Raw genomic sequence first — 27,036 nt, forward strand, 5'->3', positions numbered from 1 at the left:
GTTAGGTCCCTGCCTTCTTTGTCCTTTATCATGCCCGTCTTTGCACAAAACGTTCCCTTGAGATCTCCAATTTTCTTGAAGAGATCTCTAGTCTTTCCCATTCTGTTGTTTTCCTCGATTTCTTTGCATTGTTCATTTAAGAAGGCCTTCTTGTCTCTCCTTGCTATTCTCTGGAAGTCTGCATTCAGTTGGCTATATCTTCCCCTTTCTCCCTTGCTTTTCGCTTCCCTTCTTTCGTGAGCTACTTGTAAAGCCTCATCAGACAGCCACTTTGCTTTCTTGCATTTCTTTTTCTTTGGGATGGATTTCGTTGCTGCCTCCTGAACAATGTTACGGACCTCCGTCCATAGTTCCTCAGGCACTCTGTCTATCAGGTCTAATCCCTGAAATCTATTCCTCACCTCCACTGTATATTCATCAGGGATATGATTTAGGTCATACCTGAACGGTTTAGTGGTTTTCCCGACGTTCTTCAATTTAAGCCGAAATTTTGCAAGAAGCAGCTCATGATCTGAGCCACAGTCAGCTCCAGGTCTTGTTTTTACTGACTGTATGGAGCTTCTCCATCTTTGGCTGCAAAGGACATAATCAATCTGATTTCGATATTGACCATCTGGTGACGTCCATGTGTAGAGTAGCCTCTTGTGCTGTTGGAAAAGAGTGTTTGCTATGATCAGCATGTTCTCTTGGCAAAACTCTATTAGTTTTTGTCCTGCTTCATTTTGTACACCAAGGCCATGCCTGCCTGTTATCCCGGTGATTTCTTGACTTCCTACTTTAGCATTCCAATCCCCTATGATGAAGAGGACATCTTTTTTTGGTGTTAGTTCTAGAAGGTGTTGTAGGTCTTCATAGAACCGATCAACCTCAGCTTCTTCGGCCTCAGTGGTTGGGGCATAGACTTGAATTACTGTGATGTTGAATGGTTTGCCTTGGATTCGTACTGAGATCATTCTATCATTTTTAAGATTGTACCCCAGTACTGCTTTTCCCACCCTTTTGTTGACTATGAGTGCTACTCCATTTCTTCTAAGGGATTCTTGCCCACAATAGTAGATATGATGGTCACCTGAATTAAATTCGCCCATGCCTGTCCATTTTAGTTCGCTGATTCCCAAGATGTCGATGTTCAATCTTGCCATCTCATGTTTGACCACCTCCAGCTTACCTTGATTCATTGATCTGACATTCCAGGTTCCTAAACAATATTGTTCTTTACAGCATCGGATTTTCTTTTCACCACCAGACACATCCACAGCTGAGTGTCCTTTCGGCTTTGGCCCAGCCGCTTCACTCTTTCTGGCGCTACTTGGAAATACCCTCTGCTCTTCCCCAGTAGCATATTGGACACCTTCCGACCTGAGGGGCTCATCTTCCGGCGTCATATCTTTTAGCCTTGTGATACGTTCCATGGGGTTTTCTTGGCAAGAATACTGGAGTGGGTTGCCATTTCCTTCTCCAGTGGACCACATTTTGTCAGAACTCTCTGCCATGACCTGTCCGTCTTGGGTGGCCCTGCACGGCATAGCTTATGGCTTCACTGAGTTACGCAAGCCCCTTCGCCACAACAAGGCAGTGATCCATGATTGGCTGAATAACAAGCCTTAAAAAAAGACCCCATAAATGACAATGTTGCATATGCACCCAAGAACTACAGTTCCCAGCTTCCCCTTGTCAGGGACAGAACTTTCAGCATCACACCTTCTATTTCACCTACTAATCAGACATATTTATTTCTTCCCTTCCCCTGCTTTTATGTTATCTGCTTAAGGTTTGGCTTGTCCTTTGATGAGGTTCTCAAAACAGATGGTCTGGTATATATGGATCAAATTGCATCCTTTATTGGCATAAAGCCTAGTGTACCAGCTCTACTTCTCAAAGATCCCAGACTGGGCCTGAAGGTTTTCTTTGGGCCACGCTCCTCCTACCAGTACCGTCTGTCCGGACCAGGGAAGTGGGAGGGAGCCAGAGATGCCATCATGAGCCAGTGGGAGCGAAGCCTGAAGCCAACAAGAACCCGCCTTGTAGAAGACTCTTCTGACTTCCTTACATATGTGCTCAAAGCACTTGCCGTATTTGCTGTCTTGGTTGGAATTTTCTTAACTTTCAAATAGTTCTGGCGGTCTTAGCCATATCTTTCTGAATACATATTTTAGATTATAACCACCTTGCAAAGGAGGAGGAGGAAGGAAGGGCCTTTTGATAAGGGGACCACATAAAATTATATACACAACCAGAACTTTAGACAGATACATTCAGATAATTTTATCATTTTACAACCGAGTTTCATAAAGATGGAAGAACAAATCTTTAACACCAATGCATGAGAGAGACCAAACTGAAATGCATTTCTAAATGTGAAAACGGATTACACATCCAAAAGTCAGCTATTATATTAATTGAAATAGTAGATTTTTTGAGAGCAGGTATGGTGTAATAGTTAGAGTGTCAGAGGGAAGGGCCTGGGGAGACTAGGGTTCAAATCCCTACTCAGCCGTGAAGCTTACCTGGTGACCTTGGGCCAATCACCACCATTCAGCTTCACCTACTTCACAGGTTTGTTGTGAGAATAAAATGGGGAGGGGTTGAGCTCCTTGAAGGAAAGATGTGATATAAGTATAGTAAATAATAATAAATTGGCAGTCTGACTTTAAAATTCAAAATTTTGCATGTTAATTCAAAGCATGAGTTTAAATTTGTCTCTCTTCTTGAGTATCTTCAGCTCTGAGAATGCCCTTCCACACACACACACACAGAGTCACCTTTATCTACCTGTATGTTTAAAACAGAGCCTGTTATATCGTTAAAGTTAGTTGTGACTAAGTTCCGTTGAAAGTAATTGAACTGGATTGATTTGTTTCGTTGGGTTCAACATGATTTACAGAGCAATGTTATGCATGTCCACTCAGAAATGACCCAGTGATTTCAATAGGATTTACTCCCTAGTATGTGCATTTAGGATTTCTGTCTTAGGGATGACTAACTTTTGTTGGGCTGGGTCCTTGGAGATCATTAGTTGTGATGCCAGTACCTACCCCTTGGACACTTGGGCTTTTTCTAGACAAGGCTTTTAACCCGCCACTCTCCGCGGTTTCTGCTTCTGGATTCTTTGTGGGATTAAGTTTGGATCCTCTACACAGTTTTTTTTCTGGTTTTTTTCCTTCTCTGTCTTTCTATACGTTCCACTACATAACCTCTAGGTGGCACTGTGGTATAGCAGAATTGTGCAACTACACCAGCATTTCATTCCACTATTCCTGATTTTAAAAAAACGCCAACATGAAAATAAACTGCAGAGAGGACCTGGGGGATGACGACATCGTAACAATATAAAAGAATAGCTGGATTTCACCTGGATAGGGTGTGCTTCCTGGGAGGAGCCAGGAAGTAGTTGAGGGCAACACCCACTGCTTCTAACTTGAGGACAGAGAGGCCACAGCCTGTAGCAGGGCCTTTGTTTGAAATAAAACTTGGAGGTTTGCTTTTAAAGCATGGCCTGTTTGGTTCTGGGGTGCAATCCACCAGCTTTTAAACAGACTTTGTTTAAATACCCGCAAACTACCATGAGTGAGGAATGGTGAGTGCACAATAAAAGCCTTGTGTAAAAAAGTTTTGTTCTTCCCTCTGTTGCTAATTCACACATTATACTAGAAGGGGCCTGCCAGTCCACCTCCCTGGAGTAGGAGAGGGACAAGCAGAAAAGCTGGGGCTATTGTAGAATCATAGAACAGTGGGGTTGGAAGGGACCTACAAGGCCAATGAGTGAGTCCAACCCCCTGCTCAGTGCAGGAGTCCAAGTCAGAGCAGCCCTGACAGGTGGCTGTCCAGCCTCGTCTTGAAGGCCTCCAGTGTGGGGGAGCCACACTGGCTAAGGGCACAATCCTGTGCATGCTTAGACAGAGAAAAGGCCTACAACTCTTGCTGGCTGGGAAATGCTGGGAGTTGTACGCCTTTTCTCTGTGTAAACATGCGCAGGATTGTGCCCTAAGGGAGGTGACGGGGGAACCCTGGGTCCAAGGCAGCTGCATTCCAGCACAGACTGTGCTTACAGGCCGCATGCTGAACACTCCCACTCTTTCCCAATTGCCCTCTTTTAAGCTGCACGTGTGGATGATCAGGAAAGAGAGGGACCACTAAAAGGGACTCAGGAAGAACACACCCAGGCCCGATGAACTTGCTACCTGACAGGTGCCAGAGCTCACGCCTGCGCTACAAACGTAAACCATTTTCAAACCTGCGTTAATTGTTATGGCTCCAAAGAAGGAACCTGCCAGGAATTGTTGCCCCTTGAAGAACCTCTGCCCAAGGATGCTCAACACCTGCACAAAGCCACAGTTCATTTAGTTCTTACTTCTTCGAATGTCTCCTTAGTCCCAGTTGTCTCTCTGTCTGTCTGGCTCTATCAGAGCCTCGAGATCGCGCTTTAGAGCATTTCGGGAATGTGCTTTAAACCGTGCCATTTCAACTGAGGGGGATCTCTGTAAATTCTGATGTGGGCATTCAGGGGACAAGCCTCATCGAGCACAATGGGAGTTCCTTCTTTGTAGACACTAATGGGTTTGTGCAGGGACGGGAAACACACAGGAAACACCCCCTGACCGGGTCACGGTGAAAGGTGCACCCCTGGGCAGGGCTAGCATACCTGAGGTCAGTGCAGGGGCTGGGGCACCCAGCAACTATACCGGGGAGAACCCGACTTGAGGAAAAGAATCGGACTATAAGCAGTCTCAGGAAATCTGGGTTTTCCGCAATAAGCTCCGGGGTGGCTGCAGGATGGCCACGATTGCATGTATCCCTAACGAGCTCAACATGCAGCCTGCTCGGAGTAAATCGCTGGTGGAGACGCCCCCTTAATGTCTTTGAAAAGTTTTATTTTCTTTACAAATATAGAAGCAAAGCAGTGCAGAAGAAAATGCATTCATCTGCACACACTGCAGGGGCTAGCTCTGCATCAGATCCTCAGACAGCAGCTCCAAGTGGGGATCCCACTGTTTGGCTAACTCCAGCGAAACCTTTTCCTTTTTCTCCTTTCTGTACTGAAACTGCAACCCGTCTGTTTCTCACACATACACCCCCCCCCCGCAGGGTATGGGTCCCGTGGTGCTGAAGAGCAGCACAACCCCCCCCCCATATTCATCAGCCTATTTATTGCCTTCAGATCAGGCAGATAAGTTACCATGCGTGCCAATATGCGTGTCAAGCATCCATATTGTGTATTTATTAGCAATATTTATATGCTTGTACCTTTATTTAAGAATTAAGTGCTCTACATTCCGAATCCCACTACTACAAGGACTGCTATCTGCCTGTCACCTCCCAGAGGTGTTTCCTCGGTGCCAGATGACATCAGCTCATCACCCTCTCCCTTAGTATGACGCCCTCCTGCCTCAAGACCCATGCTCTCCACCACAGCAAATGAGTTATTAGAGTTCGTCCAACGACTGCAAAAATATTGCTAACAAGCAAGGGCATTGCTCCAGCTGGGTGGCCCAGGCTTGAAGAACAAAATAACTGAATAGTTACATGTGAGAGATTTAGGGCACAACCCTATGGAGATATCTTGGAGGCTCACGCCTATCCAGTGCAGGGTGGGCAGAGCACGGAGGGAATCCTCTCCCCCGTGCTTCAGCCACCCTGCATTTTTGGCCAGACGTGCTATTTCGCATTTAACCGGGGACGTGGGAGCAGGAGGTGAGGAGGCTGCACAGTAAAGAGGCTTCTGCGGTCTCCTCCCCACCCCCAGGAATGCCCCCTTTTTGCCCTCTCTACACTCCATTTCCAAGCACGGGGTCCAGTGACAACTGTGCCACCTACAGGGTGGCAGGGGAGGGGGCTGGGAGTGCAGTCTCTGGGCACTTTCCTCGGAGCCCTGGCTCCGATTTGTCGGAAGGCTCCTGACAGCTCTCCCACACCCCAGTGTTGACGCATCCCAGCAATCTGCCGCAGAGTTATTGCTCCCAACCCATTTTCCCCACGTGTGCTCTTTTGCCTATTGCTTCCAACCCCCCGCAGCCCCCTTCTCCCTTTCTCCTTCTCTCTGTGCGCAGTGAGAAGCTCACGTAAACCCGAAAGATAGTTACTGCGATAAAATGATAAAGTGGAGAAGGGACTTTACATAACAACAGAGAAACTACAGAACATCAAAGAAGCACAACATCACAACAGCAATTTAAGAGAGCATCGGAGAAGCGAAAGAGCGCTTTAGGGTGAGTGACTAAAGTTGGCCTTTAACCCTTTAAACCCTTTCACAATTTACCGTGGCTCTGTATGCATTGAGATCTGTCAAAGATTCACTGCAGGGGAGCAAGATTTATTTCTTACTTCTGAGTAAACATGCACAGAAGGGGGGAATATGTTAAAGATTAAAAGCAAACTACCTAAGGGGATTGAGTGTCCCCACTACTGCGGTAACGTGAGGGGTTGCTGCTGCGCTCCTGGGGATTTTCTCAATGAGAATTGGAAAAGCTGCTTCCACTGGGGAAACAAGAGGGAATTGGGCATCCACCCCCTTAACCATGTCACTGCCAGGTCACAGAGGCTCACCCAGGATTTAATGGGCGGGGAACATGGCACACTGTGGTAAAACTGCCCGGGAGCCGCTTTCAGTAAAAAAAAGTCAGAGTAAAAAGAGTTTCAGAAAATGCGGCTTTTCACGGGGGAAGCGGCTGGTTGGCAGCAGATTGGTGATGACATCATCTATCGTGAAGTATCTCAAACTGCTCTAACCTTGCCCTAATTTGCTCGTGAAGACAGCCCCCGTGTCTTACCCTGCCTGCCCCTGCTTTGGAAGCTGAGCTCAGCACTGGTCCCCGTGCAGCTGTTGGTCAGAGGACGCCAGCAGGGATTGCCAAGCGGAGGTGGGCTTGGTTCAATGGCACAGTGGGCAGCTGCGGATTGCAGTTCAGTTGCTCATCTTAAACTCTGGACTTGATTTGCTGAGTCCTCCTGTGCCTTTGCATTGGAGGCAGGAGAACATGATTGGGCTACTATTGAGGTCGGTCTGCACTGAAGGTGAGCCCCTGGGCAGAGAAGGGTTCGAAAAAAATGGGGGGAGCTGTGGCATAGTGGAGCCAGGGCTCATAGGGTCGAAGCGCCAGGATTTTCTGATTTAGCAGGGATGCTGCTGTCCTCTGCCACCCCCTCAGACTTCCCCATTCCCTCTGAGTTTAGCTGCAATACTCACTGGGGGAGAATGGATATTCTCAGCAATGCTGGGCCTCTTTGCACATCATTAATTTATCAGCAGAGCTCCATAACATGTGCCAGTTGCCATTTTAAATATGCAAGCCACAGCGGGTGTTTTAATCCCTGACATGTGCAGGGCACCAGTAGCCTAATTACCCACGCAGGCATGGCTTGCCATGACATCCAAACCCAAGCAGCATGGCTTGTTTGAGGAGGAAGGAAAGGAAAGGAAAGGAAAGGAAAGGAAAGGAAAGGAAAGGAAAGGAAAGGAAAGGAAAGGAAAGGAAAGGAAAGGAAAGGAAAGGAAAGGTTCCTCCTGGGCAAGCATCGGGTCATTGCTGACCCCTAGAGGGACGCTGCTTTCGCTGGCATTTTCATGGCAGACTGTAGCGGGGTGGTTTGCCATTGCCTTCCCCAGTCGTGACTACCTTTCCCCCAGCAAGCTGGGTCCTCATTTTACCGACCTCGGAAGGATGGAGGGCTGAGTCGACCCAAGCCGGCTACCCGAGACCCAGCTTCCACTGGGATCGAACTCAGGTCATGGGGAGAGTTTCGGTTGCAATACTGCCGAAACAACCCTCCAATAACCTTATAGCAGGCCATGGGTTATTGGAAGGTTGTTTCCCCTTCAAGCAAGCCATGCTGCCCGGGTTCGGAGGACACAACAAGCTGTTGTGTGCCTGAGTGGGTAACTAAGCTGTGATCCTGCGAACCCCGGCTCCACTACGCCACTGCTCCACCCACGGTGGCTTGTTTTGATCGTGCAAACCCACTGGATATGGAGGTTCTGTTTAGCTATCATGACTAAAAGACATTGATAATCTTATCCTGATCCCCCTTTAATGCCATTTCAATGGCTGCCACTGTCACATCTTGTTGATGTTGCATTGTGTGAAGAAGTCCTTCCTTAAGCCTGTCCTAAATGCCAGTCAGTTTCACCTAACACTACCTGTCACACCTAACACTGCCTAGGGCTCCTAACACTACCTGTCCAAATGCATTTTGTAGCTATTGCGTCTTTTTCTCCTTAGCAGATCCTTTTACTGAAAGAATAAAGATGGAAGGAATGGTGGGAAAACACGGGAGAGTTAAAAGTGGAAGACAACTATGTTGGGACACCCCATAAAATTCCATGAATGCGGCAGGGCATTTGGGAATGACTGCAGGAAAAAGGCTTTGTCTGGAACCAGCCCTGGTTCCTGCCTGGGCGTAACTTCAACAAAGGAACGGAGAAGAACGTGAAACTAACTAAGGGCGCAATCCTATTCAGATAGGCGTCCGCCTCTGAACTCAGAGGCAACCGCCTATCCAATGCAGGGCAGGAGAAGCACTGAGGGGATCGTTCCCTCCGCGCTCCTCCTGCCCTGTGTTTTCGGCTAGACAGCCGTTTGCGGCTGTCTAGCCACAGGAGGAAGCTGCCGTACGACACACTGGATGTGTCGTACAGGCATTTCTGCCCGCCCCACCCCGGAACGCCCCTTTTCGGCCGCTCCGCACTCCTCTTGCGAGCGTGGAGGATGGGGCTGTTCTGCGCTGCCTCCGAGGCAGCGTGGAAGTGGGGTGAGGTCGGTTCTCTGGGTACCGACCTCGGAGCGCGGGCTCCAAGGTCGGTTCCCGGAAAACCAAATATCCTATGGCTGTCTAGCTGCTGTCTAGCGGCGATAGGATTGCTCCCTCCAATAACTGCCTTGCCCCTACAGGGCCATGTCAAAATGACCAGACTGTATTGTTTGGAAACATTCCCAAATGCCTGCAACAGACATCCCTCACAATGTAAGAGGGACACGTCTTGATTTGGGACATTCTGTTGCTGGAATTTACATCCAAAGCTAAGCAACAGACAGCGGTCTTGCTTCAAAGCATCACGGACAGCTTTGTTGTGACATTAGCCCTTTTCCAGCACTCCATCTGTAGACTGAACATGCATATGTGGGGAGCAGGGCTGCATGCACTGTTCCCCTCCCAGCCCATGTGCTTTCATTGGAAGGTCAGAGTACATGCAGTCAGCTCTATGCGCACAAGGCTCTCTCCATGTGTGAGAACCTTTGTAAAAGCACAATTCTCAACCACCGGGGGAGCCCTGGGTGTGTACAGTTTTACACTCATTGGCTGCATTCAGGCCTTCAAGTGAACGTGCGTAGGTTGGAGGCAATCCTGCTCCCCCCGCCCCCGCTTCAGTCTACACAGTGGATATCTGAAAAGTCTGATACAATATTCTCTCCTGGGCCCAATCTACATGGCCAATTTAGTCCGGACCAAGAGCGCATCAGAGTTGCTTCCACCAGATGACACTGTTACCAATCCGCAGCAACCCCACAGCTCCCCTCTGGAAAACGCATTTTCTGAAAGTCCTTTTAGCATGTCTTTTTTTCCTTAAATGCAGCTTCCACATGGTTCCGCTGCAGTGTGCCCCGTCCCCCCGCATTAAATCCTGGGTGTGCCTCTGTGACCTGGCTGTGATGTGGCCAAGGGGTGGGGCCACCCCCTCCCCCCCACCATTCTCTCTTTTTTTCCATTCGCAGTGGGGTGCTTTTGGACACAGCCTTTCTTTCCCACCTAGCACTACTTTGTGCTGTTGCATCCTTTCAGTGTATTGCAATACTGCTGTTTTCCCATTTGCAGCATGTAGCCTAGTGCAGTAGCTGCTTTACCCATTCACAGTATGCCGCCTGTTTTCTCATTCATAATAGTGCAGTAGCACTATTTCAAGCATTCACAATAGCGCAGCAACTGCTTTACCCATTCAGATTATGCAGCCTGTTTTCCCCATTCACAATACTGCAGTCGCTGCTTTACCCATTCAGATTATGTAGCCTGTTTCCCCATTCATAATAGCGCAGTAGCACTGTTTCAAGCATTCACAAAAGCGGAGTAGCTATTTCACTCATTCAGATTATGTAGACTGTTTTCCCATTCACCATAGCACAGTATCTTTTACTCTTTCACAACATCCCAATGGTGGATGAGAGGGGAGAGGTGTGGGGTAAACTACAGGGGCTTAATTCAGCACTTCCAATATACTTCCCTGAGCAGGGGGCATGGTCAAGGGCAGGAACATGCCTCTCTCATTGGTTGAGCAGCACCTACGGGGTTGATGATGTTCAGTTCTACTCCGCCCACCCAACCCCGAAGTCTGGGGGTTTTGCGTGCTGTGTGACCCATGAAAGTGGAGTTTTAGGTAGTGTATACTCTGCTTTTCCTGCTTTATGTGCCCCTGACGGATCATAGCGATTTCATGAAAATCCGGATATAATCAGAAAGCGCTTCTCATTCCGTTTCCATGTAGATCGGGTGCTGGATCAAGCACAGAGGAAAATTATTTTGTGAGCTTGCAGCAGTAGCTGGCTGTGTGCAGTGCTAGCTGGTTGGTAGCCAGCGACATCACAACAGCATGGGGTGGCTAACAAAAAATTCTCACCACCCTGTCAGAACTATAATCCTCAGAGTTCTTTGGAAGTTGCTATGCTGTTTACCCTCTTTTGAAACCAGTGTAATTTTACTGTTTATGTGTTTGTTTCTTTGTTTCTTTGTATATGGCATTTGTATCTAGGCTGAGCAGCTCACAAACATAAAAGAATAAAATGCAAGATCATAAAAAAACATATTGCAGCATTAAAAATGGTCAGCAGTGAAAGAGGTAAAACCAGTTTCACGGCATAGCTAAAAAATACACAACATGTAAACGCGGCACAGACTTAAAAATCGCACATGTTAAGAGGGCTGGGCATATTTTTATTTGATAGGAAACTCCTGAAAAGGGAAGGACCAACGTTTACAGATCTGTGGTAACCAACACCTCCAAGGAGATGACTTGCTTCAGTGACTTCCCATTCCCAGAGGATCGCCCCAACTATCTGCACCACTCCGTGCTCCCGGAGTACCTTAGGGCTTATGCGGAACAATTCCACCTTCTTGACTACATACATTTTAAGGCGAGGAGGAAGCAGACAGATAATCTGCAAGAGTCAGGACAGGGATGTGCTCCAGCCACAGTAAGGCTTTTCCATGCTTGCGTACAGCAAGAAGGTTCCCCTCTCCCCGTTTTCAGTTGTGGCTGTGAGTACATTGGCATTATAAATTTAAACCACTTTTGAACATTAAAAATATAAGAAGCGCCCTGCTAGATTAGACAGATGCCTCTGGGAAGCCCACAAGCCAGGCGGGAAGGCAGGAGCCCCAGTACCTGGTACTCAGAGGTATAGTACCTCTGAACATGGAGGCTCCATTTATCTGTCATGAGTAATAACCATTGACAGATCTATCCTCCTTGAATTTTTCTAGGGCAGCTTTCCCCAACCTGGTGCCCTCCAGATATTTTGAACTTCAGCTCCCATCAGCCCCAACCAGTATGGCCAATGGTTAGGAAAGCTGGGGACTGTAGTCCCAAACATCTGGGGGGCATGAGGTTGGTGAAGGCTGGCCTAGGGGCTTTGTGAGCCCGGTCAGCTATCATCACATCTTCGACTTCCAACCCTTCGTGACTTCATGGACCTGCCCACGCCAGAGCTTCATGTCAGCCGTTGCCACCCCCAGCTCCCCCAAGGTCGAGCCCGTCACCTCCAGAATATCATCCATCCACCTTGCCCTTGGTCGGCCCCTCTTCCTTTTGGCTTCCACTTTCCCTAGCATCAGCATCTTCTCCAGGGTATCCTGTCTTCTCATTATGTGGCCAAAGTACTTCAGTTTTGCCTTTAATATCATTCCCTCAAGTGAGCAGTCTGGCTTTATTTCCTGGAGGATGGACTGGTTTGATCTTCTGGCAGTCCAAGGCACTCTCAGAATTTTCCTCCAGCACCACAGTTCAAAAGCATCTATCTTCCTTCGCTCAGCCTTCCTTATGGTCCAGCTCTCGCAGCCATAGGTCACTACAGGGAATACCATTGCTTTAACTATGCAGACCTTTGTTGTCAGTGTGATGTCTCTGCTCTTCACTCTTTTATCAAGGTTTGTCATTGCTCCCCTCCCAGGAAGTAAACGTCTTCTGATTTCCTGGCTGCAGTCAGCATCTGCAGTAATCTTTGTGCCAAGAAAGACAAAGTCTGTCACTGCCTCCACGTTTTCTCCTTCTATTTGCCAGTTATCAATCCAACTGGTTGCCATAATCTTGTTTTTTTTAGGTTTAACTGCAACTCAGATTTTGCACTTTCATCTTTCACCTTCGTCATGAGGTTCCTCCGCTCCTCCTCACTTTCAGCCATCAAAGTGGTATCATCTGCATATCTGAGATTGTTAATGTTTCTTCCAGCGATTTGAACTCCAGCCTTGGCTTCATCAAGCCCAGCACGTCGCGTGATGTGTTCTGTGTACAGGTTGAATAGGTAGGGTGAGAGTATACAAACCTGCCGTACTCCTTTCCCAATCTTAAACCAGTCCGTTGTTCCATGGTCTGTTCTTACCGTTGCTACTTGGTCGTTATACAGATTCCTCAGGAGGCAGACAAGATGACTTGGTATCCCCATACCACCAAGAACTTGCCACAATTTGTTACGATCCACACAGTCAAAGGCTTTAGAATAGTCAATGAAACAGAAATAGATGTTTTTCTGAAACTCCCTGGCTTTCTCCATTATCCAGCGGATATTGGCAATTTGGTCTCTAGTTCCTCTGCCTTTTCTAAACCCAGCTTGTACATCTGGCGATTCTCGTTCCATGAATTGCTGGAGTCTACCTTGCAAGTTCTTGAGCATTACCATACTGGCATGTGAAATAAGTGCCAGTGTTCGATAGTTTGAACATTCTTTGGTGCTTCCCTTTTTTGGTATGGGGATATAAGTTGATCTTTTCCAATCTGTTGGCCATTCTTGTGTTTTCCAAATTTGCTGGCATATGGCATGCATCACCTTGACAGCATCATCTTGCAAGATTTTAAACAGTTCAGCTGGGATACCATCGTCTCCTGCTGCCTTGTTATTAGCAATGGTTCTTAAGGCCCATTCCACCTCACTCTTCAGGATGTCTGGCTCTAGCTCACTGACCACACCGTCAAATCTATCCCCGATATTGTTATCCTTCCTATACAGATCTTCCGTATATTCTTGCCACCTTTTCTTGATCTCTTCTGCTTCTGTTAGGTCCTTGCCATCTTTGTTTTTGATCATACCCATTTTTGCCTGGAATGTACCTCTGATGTTTCTAATTTTCTGGAAGAGGTCTCTTGTCCTTCCGATTCTATTATCTTCTTCCGTCTCCACGCATTGCTTGTTTAAAAATAATTCCTTATCTCTTCTGGCTAAGCTCTGGAATTTTGCATTTAATTGGGCATATCTCCCCCTATCACTGTTGCCTTTTGCTTTCCTTCTTTCTTGGGCTGCTTCCAGTGTCTCAGCAGACAGCCATCTTGCCTTCTTGGTTTTCTTTTTCTTTGGGACGTTTTTTGTTGCCGCCTCCTGAACAATGTTGCGAACCTCTGTCCATAGTTCTTCCGGGACCCTATCTACTAAATCTAGTCCCTTAAATCTATTCTTCACCTCCACTGCATATTCATGAAGAATATTAGTGAGCTCATATCTAACTGATCTGTGGGTCTTCCCTATTCTCTTTAGCCTGATTCTAAATGGTGCAATAAGAAGTTCGTGATCTGAACTACAATCAGCTCCAGGTCTTGTTTTTACTGACTGCATAGATGTCCGCCACCTTTGGCTACAAAGGATGTAGACAATCTGTTTTCGGTGTCGACCGTCTGGTGAAGTCCATGTATAAAGTCGTCTCTTAGGTTGTTGGAAGAGAGTGTTTGTTATGCACAGTGAGTTGTCCTGGCAAAATTCTATCAGCCTATGTCCTGCTTCATTTTGTTCTCCCAGACCATGCTTGCCTGTAATTCCAGGTGTCGTTTGACTACCCACCTTAGCATTCCAGTCTCCTGTAATGAAATTAACATCTTTTTTTGGCGTACTATCCAGTAGGTGCTGCAGATCCTCATAGAACTGATCTACTTCTGCTTCTCTAGCATCTGTGGTTGGGGCGTATATTTGGATCACTGTGATGTTAAATGGCTTACCCTGAATTCGAATTGAGATCATTCTGTCATTTTTTCTGTCATTTTTTGGATTGTCTTACACTTGCGCTCTATTAATATCTTTGTCTAGCTGAGAAGGAGACAGGAAACAGGCAACGCCTTTCATATACTCAGGCATGTGCAGAGAGAGGTAACAGAGAGATAGTCATGTACTCTTGCATACTACATTCTTGACGTTTCTGAGTCTCTGATAAGGCACTATGTCTTTGCCAGCATGGCAGTTTTATACAGAGGTAGAACACACACACAAATCTAGCTACATAGAACAGCTTAAGCTAAACTAGACATATTAGAGCTGAAATTTCTGTAACATAACCATAATCAGTCCGTAGATAGAAATGTAGGTGCTCCTGAAGCATGATCACATATTGTCTGAAAAAGGTGAGGGACTGCAGCAACTCTTTAGTCTAAGACCCTCTTTAAACAGACCAGTACTTCTGTGAGCCTAATTTTTGTTGAGGTTGTAAACTTGTATGCTCCAGCATAGGAAAATAAATAAATAATAGTTTTTTTAAAAAAAAATCCCTGCACATAGATGTCGGAAAAAAATGGTTGTCAGAAAGAAATGTCAGAAAGAAAGCTTTCTCCTTGACATGCTCTTTTTCTATGTGCAGGGATTTATTATAATTTTTACATAGAGGATGATACATTTATATGAGCCCCCGCTGGCAGACTGGGGGCAAGGCCTTAGTTTTCCATGTCACCCCTGGACACATCCAAATTTTTTTGCTCATAAGGATTTCCTTGCATTTAAATGCAAGTGATATCTGCCCCCTTAGGAGAACTTCTCAGTGGATTCTGCTCATTCTTAACACTCAAGGCTTTTCTACATGAGGCATTTGTCATTCCCTACTCACAGTTGTTTACGGTTTCTTTAGATGACATCGCGACCCTCCGGTTTTGCATCTGTACCTAATCAGCACTTTCAGAGAGTTTTTTTTAGAGCAGGGGAAAATGTGGCATTTAATTCTGAAAGTGAAAGAAGGCAGGAATTCCTCTTGTGCGTTTGTGGTCTTCTGCTATACCACAGTGCCGCCTAGTGGTTATAGAGTGGAAAAGCAGGAAAGGAAATGCTCCCTGTGTAGCGCTCCGAGCTCAGTTCTGAGATGAAACCAAAAGTGGATACAGTGGGTTAACAACGGATTAACAGCTTCATTCGAAAAGCTCTTAGAAAGCATTTTGGCATCTTCCCCCCCTTTTTCCAGGAAGGATGAATCCTTTGAGAAGGATTGAGAGAGCCTGACCCAGTCCAACCAGCTGCAGTGTGAGGATTCATTAAGACTTCGTATACTTCCAGGAGAGGCTGCTATCCCGCCACTGCTCTGCCTCAAACTCGGAATGTGATGGGGGCCCAGACATCATCACCTTCCATTTGTAACCCTCCTGGGTTTTCCCTCTCCTTCATCTTTTTTCTTTCCAGAACAAAGTCTAGTAAGGATGAAAAGGACCCCAACAAAAGGTGTTTTAGTAATGTCACTGGATTCCAACCAGCTAGCTCTGTGCACAGCCAGCCTGTGCTGAAAGCACACAAAACCGGTTTCCTCTGTGCTTGATCCAGGAGAAAATACTGCGTAAGACTTTTCAGGCATCTGAGACGTCTTCACACGGAGCTTGCATCCTGCTATTGAGATTGCACACTCATGGAAGTGTGAGGGTCCTTCAGATGACGTCATGAATCTCCACGGCACATCCAGAGGTATTTCCTGGTTGTTTCATCTCAAAAAGATCCGGAAATAATGAGCTATCTATTTAAGTCAGGACGTTGCACTTTTAAAACAGCCACTACAGGTCTCTGTTTCATTGAGTATTATGGAACCTTGAGAATAGGGATGTACGAATCCCTTACCTGGCTCCGCGCAGGGGCATCCGTGGTGGGGGAGAGGCGCTCCGTCCCTCCCCCCGGAATCCTCTACAGGGGGGAGGCGCTCCGTCCCTCACCCCGGAATCCTGCCTGGCCAGCTCCGCTCCGCGGCCAAGCCACGGAGCCGCCGGCCGATTCCTGCTGCCCGCAGCCGGACATCCAGCCGCTGGGCAACCCTGCAAGGATGCAAATGGCGGCTGTCGTAGCCGCCACCATTTGCGTCCCTGTATTGAGCCGTGATAGGCTACGTAAATATTTACGTAGCCTATCACGGCAGGGGGAAAAACCCCAGCGTACGCAAATGGCGGTACTTCGTCACGCGCACCTTTCGTGGGTTGGGGGGGCGGGGGCTTCATTCCACGACGGATTTCGGGCGGCTGAATGCACTGGCATTCGGCCTCAGCGAGATCCGTCGCGGAATTCTCTGACATCCCTACTTGAGAATTAAAAGCTTCCCCTCTCAGCAATCATGTGGTCGCTGCTGTAAATGCGGAAATTTTGGCTCAGCTCTTTCAGCAGTGTCTTTGAGCTTACCTAATGCTGCGAGGTGGTTGACGGTTCTGTGTGTGTTTTTCCTTTCTGTTGCACATCTCTTCATCGCTCTGCAGCCTCCCAGCTGCCTGCACTTCCTGATGTGAAAAAGCCCTATTTGAGGAATTACCTCATGATGTCTTCCCCTGGGCTGCAATTGAAGTGTGGGAAGCTGAAGAGGCTGTACAATGAAAGACTGGAGACTCATGTGCACTCCTCAGCTACCTCATAAGAGAACCCTAAACCCAACCCATGATAATTTCTCCAAATTTTATTCTCATTTTAATTTATTTTCAAAAGCAAAGTATTTTCTAACAAATGGAATGAGAATGGCTGAAACTAATGTGGAAGTTATTTTCAACACAGCACTATTTGAAAGTGAGGTTAGCAAGAGCGGACAAGAAGGGTGAATCACATGACCAACAAGTTTTGTCCTGGGTATGTTCATTCATATGATGGTGTGTGTGAGTGAGCAAGAGAATACGCATGTCTGTGTAAGCAAACACAAAGACAGACATATAGACATGATTAAAGGTGCTTTCAGACAGACAGCTCCTACCACTACCAGTCAAAAGGCATATTCCCCTCCTGAAACCCGCCCTGCTTTCTGTAAGCCCTGAATAGCTCTGGAAGACTGCTGTTCCCACTGGCTGGAGCCCTGAACAGAAGCATTCCTGTTAGGGGCTAGGGGACACCATACTGACTGCACCCTCTCAGACTACTCCATGCCTTGTTTCCCTATAAGTGGTGTAGCTGGCAAGCAGATACATACAGTCAGGGCCAGAAATATTGGAACAAGGATAAGCATTTTGGCAGTTGGCCTCTGTACACCACCACATTGAAGTTGAAAGAAAACACACCGAGATGGGAGCAAAGTCCGGACTTTCAGCTGTAATTCAAGGGGCTTAACAAAAGTGGGGCACTAACCAATCAGGAAGGACAGCCAGTGGCATACACACACACCCATCGTTGGTGGCGCATAAGTAATGGAACGAATGGCTGACAAGCAGCTGCATGGCCAGGTGTGGCCTGTTTCCTGGGTACCCCATAACCAATGAAACAGATAAAAGGCCTGGAGGTGGTTCTGAGTGTTACATTTGCATTGGTAGCTGTTCACTGGAACTCCCAACATGAGGTCCAAAGAGATGTCCATGCAAGTGAAGGAGGCCATCATTAGGCTGAGGAAACAAAATAAACCCATCAGAGAGATAGCAAAAACATTGGGACTGGCCAACACAACAGTTTGGAACATCCTCAAAAGGAAGGAATTAACTGGCAAGCTCAGCAACAGCAAAAGGCCTGGAAGACCACAGAAAACAACTAAAGTGGATGACCGCAGAATTCTGCTCATGGTGAAGAGGAACCCTTTCACAACATCTAGCCAGGTCAAGAACACTCTTGCGGAGGTAGGCATGTCATTGTCAACATCTACAGTCAAGAGACGGCTTTATAAATGTAAATACAGAGGTTTCACAACAAGGTGCAAACCATTGGTAATGCTCAAGAACAGAAAGGCCAGATTAGCCTTTGCCAGCAAACACCTGAAAAAGTCTGCCCAGTTCTGGAATAAGATTCTTTAGACTGATGAAACCAAGATTAACTTGTACCAGAATGATGGGAAGAGAAAAGTATGGAGAAGGAAAGGAACAGCTCATGATCCAAAGCATACCACATCATCTGTCAAACATGGTGGAGGCAGTGTTATGGCATGGGCATGTATGGCTGCCAGTGGACCCGGGTCACTGGTGTTTATTGATGACCTGACTGCTGATCAAAGCAGCAGGATGAATTCTGAAGTGTATAGGGCTATACTTTCTGCTCAGATTCAGCCGAATGCTGCCAAACTGATAGGACACCGCTTCATATTGCAGATGGATAATGACCCAAAACATACAGCAAAAGGTACCCAAGAGTTTCTGAAGGCAAAGAAGTGGGATGTTCTTCAATTGCCAAGTCAGTCACCTGATCTCAACCCAATAGAGCATGCTTTTCACTTACTGAAGACAAGACTGAAGGCAGAAAGACCCACAAACAAGCAGCAGCTGAAGGCAGCTGCAGTAAAGGCCTGGCAAAGCATCTTGAGGGAGGAAACTCAGCATTTGGTCATGTCCATGGGTTCCAGACTTCAGGCAGTCATTGACTGCAAAGGATTTTCATCCAGGTATTAAAGGCGATCCGTAAGTTTGAAATGATGTTGGTTTGTTCCATTACTTATGAGCCACCAACAATGGGAGGGGGGGATGCCGCTGGCTATACTTCCTGAATAGTTAGTGCCCCACTTTTGTCAAACCCCTTGAATTACAGCTGAAAGTCCTGACTTCACTCCTATCTGGGTGTGTTTCCTTTCAACTTCAATGTGGTGGTGTACAGAGGCCAACTGCCAAAACAGTTATCCTTGTTCCAATATTTCTGGCCCTGACTGTAAATTGTCAGAAAAGAGGCATGTTTCTATGAACGTCTGGCAGCCACAAACATAGCAAGTCCAAAAGGTCTCCACATGCCACAGAAAGCAGGGATGAAAAATTATAACCTGCTATTAAAGTTGCCAACTTTAAGTTTTTTATCTGCCCATTAGCTATTTTTGTTTCATGCTCAGTATCCAGGTATTTTGAGCCCGGGTATTCAAGGCTCCCCCCTCCCATTGATTACACACCCTGCTCTGACAGGCTCTGGAAGATGTTGTAGATGTTGACAACTGTCTGTAGATGTTGACAACCGGCAGGCTCCACCCTTTTGTCTGCCCAAAACTCAACAGGCTGCAAACCTCACCCCTGTCAAGTCAAAACCTACTCCCAGCCATCTCCAAACCTGGAGGGCACCAGGTTGGGGAGGGCTATTCTAGCTACTTCATCGGATAGCCCTTGAAGAAGCAACCACAGAAGCAACCCTAGATACCAGGGTCGCTCTGGCCTTCATTGGATTCACACGACTTTGGAAGCAGAAGACCTCCATTTCTGACAGCTGAAATATGAGACTCCAGCATGGGAAAATAACATGCGTAGACTACTTGAGCCTTGGAGTGCTGACTGAGGACTCACGCTTGTTTCCCATTTGCTGCGTATTTTCCCTCAGCAGGACGGAAAGGCACAAAGGAGAACAGCAGAGTGCCTCTACCTTTAGAAAAGGGGATTTTGGAGAGAAAAGCTGCACCTGCTGAAATTCCATTTTCTAGACAGCATTTGAAGGCCGAAGAGCCCTGTCCCTCTTTGCATGTGGCTGCCCCAGGGTATGGGGTTAGTAAACACACCTCCAGTTGCTCATTATGTTAACAAACAAGCTTCATTTCAGACTTCAGGCTGAGATTTCTCAGCCCACCCCAAGAACGTATTTTTGGCAGCAGCCAGGTTTTGGCCACTGCCTCGAGCTGCCAGGTTTCAAAAAATGAAGCGGCTTGTTTGAGGAGGTTCCAGTCTTTCTGAACACTTCACTTTGGGAGGAGAGCAAAGGCTGTGTGATGTTCAGCAGGGAAACAAGCTATTTGATCCCTCAAGCTTATAGTGGTCAGACTGGATAAGGATGCATGGCTTCTGCATGTGTTGCTGATGGCATGAATGCCACAGATATGGCACACTTCCCACATAACATCCAGGGGGCCCCACAAAGGAACAAGCACTGTAGCTGCTGCTTCTCCTGTGGCACCGAGGAAAGCAAAGACATAAACGTGTCCTCCCGGTTGCAATCTAGCCATCCTAGGAGACAGGTTTCCCGAATATTGCATAGCTGTCCCCCTAGTCCCTGATGCCTGTGGCCCTCAGGATCCCCAGATACGAAGGAGGAGAGCAGAGTTCCAGGATCTGTTAACAGCTCTGTAGAAGAGGACATTTTGCACAGCTACTGCTTTTCTCAGCAGGAACAGCCTGACAGACTCAACCTGCAGAAGTTCCCTCTTCTACACAACTATTAAAAGTACAGAAACCTGGTCTCTTCTTTTGCTTTGATATTCTGGTTTCCCACAAGCTCAAAGGAGCTTATAATAAATGAAATACAAGTTAAAATGACAAAATAATTTTCGAATACACATGATAATATCCATACAAAACAGCAAAAAGTAGCAACTAACTTCCAGCTCACCCAGCTTAGCTTTGGAGGCCAAAGCCAACTGAAAGAGAAACATTTTGCAACCCTTCTTAAAAGCAGCCAGACACATACCTCAAAGGGAGAGCATTCCACAGACTCATGCTCGCAGCTATGCTCTGCCTATAGCAAGTGAAGTTCTCATCTTCTGATCTACTCGTGAAATACATTCTGGAACAGCAGAAAAAGCCTGTCACCAAAGCCTCCTGAGGAAGTCATGGGATAAGAGGAAAGGTCCTCTTGTGAATCCGACTGAGGAACAAAGAGGACAGAGTAGGGACCCCCAAGGGGACCGGTGCTTTTTAACTTCTTCATAAATTATCTGGAGTTAGGGGTGAGGAGGTCATATTTGCCAATGACATGAAATTATTTAGGGTGGTTAAAACCAAAAGGGATTGTGAAGAGCTACAAAACATTTTTTCCAAATTAGGGGAATGGGCGTTAAAATGGCAAATGCAGTTCAATGTAAGCAACTGTAAAGTGATGAACACTAGAGTAAAAAATCCTGATTTCACATATACATTTATGGGGTCTTAGCTGGTGGTGACTCACTATGAAAGGGATCTTGGGATTGTGGTGGATAGATGAATGAAAAGGTTGACCCATTGTATGGCTGCTGAGAAAGAGGCAAATTCATTGTTGGGAATCATTAGGAAAGCAATCAATAAAATTTCCAATATCATGATGCCTTTATGCAAATCTATGGTGGAACCACACTTGAAACACTCTGTACAGTCCGGCGGGGGGGGGGGGTCATCTTCACAACAGTGGAATGAGATGCGCGTTGGAGTATTATCCAGATTTTCATGGAATCACCTTTGGTCCATCAGGGGCACATGAAGCAAGAAAAGCCAAGTGTACCGTATCTTCAAAATCTGCTTTTCAGGGGTCACACAGCACTTGAAAGCAACATACTTCCAGCCAGGTCGGGGGGAGGGGGGCAGTGGAACTGAATGTCATCAAGTCACCAGGGGCTGCTCAACCCATGAGAAAGGCTTATTTCCTGCCCTGTCCAGGCTCCCCCAGGCTACCATGTTATTATCCCCAACAGCATCTGAAGGCTCCCCATGAGAGCACCCCACCAGTGCAATTTCACCCCATTCCAGCCAGCAGTCAGGGAGTTGAGAGCTGCTTCTCCCATTCTCAGTCTGCAGCCTCTGTTGCCTGCTTTCCCCCCACTGAGAATCTGTAGCATCTTTTTCCCATGGATAAAATTGGAGCCATGCTGTTTCAGGTACTAGCTATCTAGCGAGAGGAGGCAGCCAGGACCAGGAGCAGGAGCCTGCAGCTCCGATATTTCCCTGTGTCGATAGAGCGATACAGTGAAAACTAAAGGATGCAGGACAGGGAGGAGAGGAGGTGGTCAGCAGAGGTGGCCGCAGCAGCATTGCTAGCAGCGGGAGGCAACTCCAACCAGCCCTTTCCCTCCATGCAGAGAAGCAGCGAAGTAACACAGGCATCAGAGAAGTAAAGTTACACAAGCATCAGAGAAGCACATAATCACAGATCTCAATGGGCTGGGCTTGGAAATGGAGGCTAGTTACTCCCACTGGCAAAAAGGAAGTACAGCGCAATTCTGAAGTCATGGAAGAGCGCTCTAACACTTTGATGAATTGGAAAGGCAGGCTAGTTACTCTAGTTACCTAGGTTACTGAAGTTATGGCCAGGTGAAAGACACAATCCTAGGAATGCCCAATCATACCGAATTTAAAGTGGAGGGATGGGCACACAGCAGCTGAACTGCAGGGGAGCTGAATTAAAAGAGAAAAAACAGAGTAAAAGTACTCGGCTTCCCCACAATAAACTCCAGGATGGCTGCAGACTGGCCATGACATCATGTGCTACAGAGGACCTCCAAATGGTCCCAATCTGCAGCAAATCACCCATGACGACAGGCCCCATGTCACTGCACCTCAAGTAGATATGGTAGAGCTGGAAAAGGTGCAGAAAAGGAGCAATTCCCGTATGAGGAAAATTTACAGTGTTTGGGGATCTTTAGCTTAGAAAAACGGCAAGTAAGTAGGGGCATGAACAAAACTATGCATGACAGAGGGACAATGAGCAGGGAGACGTTTTTCTCTTTCTCTCATAATACTAGCACCTGGGGTCTTCCAATGGGGGAGAAATGGTGGGAGATCAGGACAGAGACAAGGAGGTACTATTGTCGTAGAAAACTCTAGGAGACTCACGAGCTGGTTTGTAAGAGCATGCATTCATTATGGTAAACACATGTGTGGACACAACATGAGCAAGGTGCACAGGTTGCATGCCGAGTAACAGGTAGCACTCACATTCATATTGTTAAGTAAACCGGATATACAGCATCAGGCATAACCCTCGACCTGGCCGGATATAATTTTGTCCAGTGCCAAGCATGCACACAAGCGTTTGGCCAGTGCCCTTTGGCAGGGAGCCAGCAGTTTCCTTATAACTGAGTTGCCATATATTGGGACCAAGAGGACAATGTACAGATATGACAACTTCTCTACCAAAAAGAAGGAAGTGACTGACCACAAGGCTAAGTAAGACAGTCTGTGGTTTGGACTGTCTGGAGGCAGAAAGTTCATGCAGCAGCTAAAACTTGGGATGGCCTCTGATCACTGTTTGAGCACTTAGTTTTCCTTCTCCCCTGTCCCCTCCCTCCCCCATATATAGATATAGATATATGCAGGCTCCCAAACTGGAGGAACACAGGCTAAGAGATTTCTTTCACACTATTCACACAGCACGTAGTTGAACTATAGAAGTCATTACCACAAGTTGGTACCAACTTGGACAGCTTCAAAAGGGAACTGGACAAGTTAATGGAGGATAAGGCTACCCGTGCCTAGTAGTCATGCTGGCTGTATATTACCTCCAGCGTCGGGGCAGAAGGCCTCTTGATACCAGTTGCTGGGGAACAAGAGCAGGAGGGTGCCATTGTGCTCACGCCCTATTTGTGGGCTTCCCATAGCCATCTGGTTGGCCACTGTGGGAACAGAATGCTGGACTAGGAAGGCCTCTGTTCTGACCCAGCACAGCTCTTCTGATTTTCTCGTGTTCTTAATGTCGTATCTCAGAACAGCGATACTGGAAGCTCCAAGATAGCATTTATTTTGACTCTCATACCCAATTTACCAAATCTCTGTCAAACCTCTCTGTTTCACTCAGCTTTTTTATTTATATCCTGCCTCTACAAGGCAGCTTACAAAAATTTAAAACAACAAAACATCACACAATCAATTCAAATAAAATCACAATATAACAAAACAACATAGGACAGTTTAACTAAAATCCCTTTAAAAATCATACCAGCACATCCAGATTAAAATGAATGATGTTGTTGTTATTATCATTATTATTATTATGGTGGTGGTTGTTGTTAATTACATTTCTATACTGCCCAATATCTGGAGCTCTCTGGGCGGTTTACAAAGGTTAAAAACATTAAAAATACAATATGCAGAGATTAAAAACCATTTACATAAAAAACACATGAACAGACAATATACACCAGAAAAACATATATCTAAAACAACTACAAACAAACAATCTCAAATCATAAGACATTCCAGGATCAATTAATTAATTAATTAATTAATTTTATTTGTTTGTTTGTTTGTTTGTTTCATTTCTATACCGCCCAATAGCCGAAGCATTTATCAGCCAAGAGGGGCAAGGATCCAGTACAGAAGTGGTTGCACGAACCTGTCCAAGCACCTTGTCAACATCCTCGGGCTGTACCAACTGAAACCCATCCAGGAGAACAGGACAAGGCTGTGCTCTGGATACTTCACCAGATTCACCTGCTATAACACTGGAGTCTAAGTCCCAGTGGATGCAAGAGATCTTATCCTGGAAGTGCCTAGCAGGGATCTACAGTGTCCTTAGGGCCAGCATGTAAGATGATGTTTTTTGCCACCCTCACTGCCCCTGAATATACTTCACCACAGGCACATACCAGCATTCGATTGCATCCACTAGGAGTTCTTCTCCATCTGTACTCAAGCCGTCTCCAATTTTGTTTCATCGCTCTCAGCTCTGGGGTATACCACGGAGCAGTTCGAACTCTACTCAGGAACAACAACAACAAAATATTTACATAGGCTAGAACGGCGAAAAATAAAGGAACGCAAATAGCGCCCACTACGCTATTTGCGTTCCCCTTTTTTTCGCTGTTTTATCTTATGTAAATATTTACATAAGATTAATTGGCAAAAAATAGGGAACGCAAATGGCGGCCGCCGTAGCTGCCACCATTTGCGTATGCTCAGTTTTGGGGGGGGGGGTTAGCCATGATAGGCTACGTAAATTCTTACGTAGCCTATCACGGCTGCCTGGCTGGATGCATATGGTGGCATTCTGCGAAAAGGTAAGTGACTTTCATACATCCCTAACACCAACAGAGTCCCCAATCTGTCCCACTGGCCCAACACAAGGTGCAAACACTCCAGACCAGTAGTCACATGGACAGGGAGCCTGCAGAGGGAGATGGAGTTCCTATAGACCACAGCAAACCCCCCTCCCCAGGCCCTCAGGTCTTCCCTGATGCTGAACCAAGTACCCTGGTGGGCAGAGCTGGGAGAGATTTGAAGCTTCAAATCTTCGAATTTTTGAATCTTCAAAGATCATGCCTGAATTAGGAAAAAAAAATCGCGGAGAAGCCACGATTCTTCAAAGATAACGCCTTAATAAAAAAAAAAAAACAGCCGAAGCGGGGGATAGAAGGGGGTAAAACCTAGTCTCATTTGAAGGGATAGAACAACCCCCTACTCATTGCAGGCAGCCTGATTCCTAGGCGGTCACCCATCCAACTACTGACCAGGGCTGACCCTGCTTAGCTTCCAAGATCAGACAAGCACACGCACATCCAGCCCTTTGCTTGTTGCTGAGGAAACATTGAGTGCTGAGGAAGCTATGCAATCAGTAGCTGGAAGACAACATGGGGCCATCAAGAGCTGTGACTGGACAGGAGGGAAATACAAACACCACCGTATATGGACAGGCAGGGGAGGGGACTACTACCAGATACGGTAGTGAAGGCGGAAAATCAGAGCACATTAAGGGGAAATACCGGGATATCAGGGTATTGAAAGCGGGAGCACGGAAGCAGGAAATTCCGGTTCCAATTCAAGGCGGGTACTGCGTAGTGTGAAAGACGGACGGTCAAACTTAATTGGAAGCGAAAAAAAACCATAAGTGTAGATCAGCCCCTCGTTGAAAGACACAGAAGACCCTGCGTGTGATGCAGGAGCCAAGAGAGAATGCAGTATGAGCTCTAATTTCCCACCCCTCCCCACACGACCTGCCTAACGTTGGTTGTCACATTCGGTGCACTCTGCTCCGGCAGGCCAACAGTGCTGGAATCTCTTCACAATTCTTCTTGCTAGCTGGCCCATCTCCATGCCCTCCTCTCCTGTTTGCACAACACTTCAGCTCCCCTTGGCATTAGAATGAGGAAACATTGGACATCTGGAGCTCTGCAAAAGAGGGTTGTTATGGTGGGGTGTTCCTGTGCAATAGTGGCATAAGAAAACCTGCTTATTATCACCAGTATTTGATGATGTTTATCATGCTGTGTTTGCCTTAGTAAATGAGATCTGGAAGCCTGTGATGGAACAAATAGGAAATTATCTGTCAATTATGCGGAATAATTTTGATTGGCTTAGTCCAATGTAAGTGTCAGAATAATCAATCCATATTGTATGTCATTATGATTTAGCTTGTTTTTAAAGTATGATGAAATGTTTAGTAATCTTACTGATTATTATGGCCTAGCCATTTTTCAGCATTCAGTGGAAATGTGTAAAACACACACACACACACACACACACCTATTTCAATACAAGCATAAAAAATAAAATGCAGTTCTCGTCTATATGCTGGAGAATGCCAGATTTTGGCATTTAATTAATGCCTTTCCATTCCATTTCCATTTTGTGTCTTGCATCCATGAGTGGACCACATGAGTTCCAGGTCTACGGACTGCATCAGTAGTCACAGCCAAAAGGAAGACAGGCATCCTGCACCTTCCACAGTTACAGCCAAGGCTGGATCAGACTGCTGTGGGAGGTGGTGGGTTCTCCTTTGCTGGGGTATCTGTCAGGAACGCTGCAGTTGCCTCCTGCACTGAGCAGCGGTTGGACTGGATGTCCTCTAAGGTCCCTTCCCAAAGAGGGAATTTTGACAAATGTAATTTTTTCTGTCTTTACAGCATGACAAGCTGCACATGCCACATTCCCCTCTCCTCCACAGTTATTAAAGGTACAAGGAGTCCTGTCCTCTTGCATTTACCAACCACCTGTTGGTTACAGAATCCCTCCAGACTGTAGAAATGTGTAGAAATATGCTGTAGAAATATGCTGAAATAGTTGCTCTCTCTTCATTCCGG

General features: G+C 46.6%; 1 protein-coding gene and 1 pseudogene across 2 annotated transcripts in view; both read left to right on the forward strand.

Moving 5' to 3' along the window:
* Window positions 1-3,604, forward strand: part of LOC146347681 (flavin-containing monooxygenase 1-like) — a 40,039-nt gene extending 36,435 nt beyond the window's left edge. For both annotated transcript variants that reach the window (XM_084851088.1, XM_084851089.1), the window contains exon 8: window positions 1,772-3,604. In XM_084851088.1, the coding sequence (XP_084707214.1) occupies window positions 1,772-2,114 (343 nt within the window). In that variant the 3' untranslated portion in view covers window positions 2,115-3,604. The remainder of the gene's footprint in view (window positions 1-1,771) is intronic.
* LOC146347682 (dimethylaniline monooxygenase [N-oxide-forming] 2-like) overlaps window positions 3,280-27,036 on the forward strand; it is a 31,791-nt pseudogene continuing 8,034 nt past the window's right edge.

Source organism: Heloderma suspectum, chromosome 4 (assembly GCF_057233095.1).
Source record: "Heloderma suspectum isolate Gila_16-S chromosome 4, 16-S_ref, whole genome shotgun sequence".
Taxonomy (NCBI): Eukaryota; Metazoa; Chordata; class Lepidosauria; order Squamata; family Helodermatidae; genus Heloderma; species Heloderma suspectum.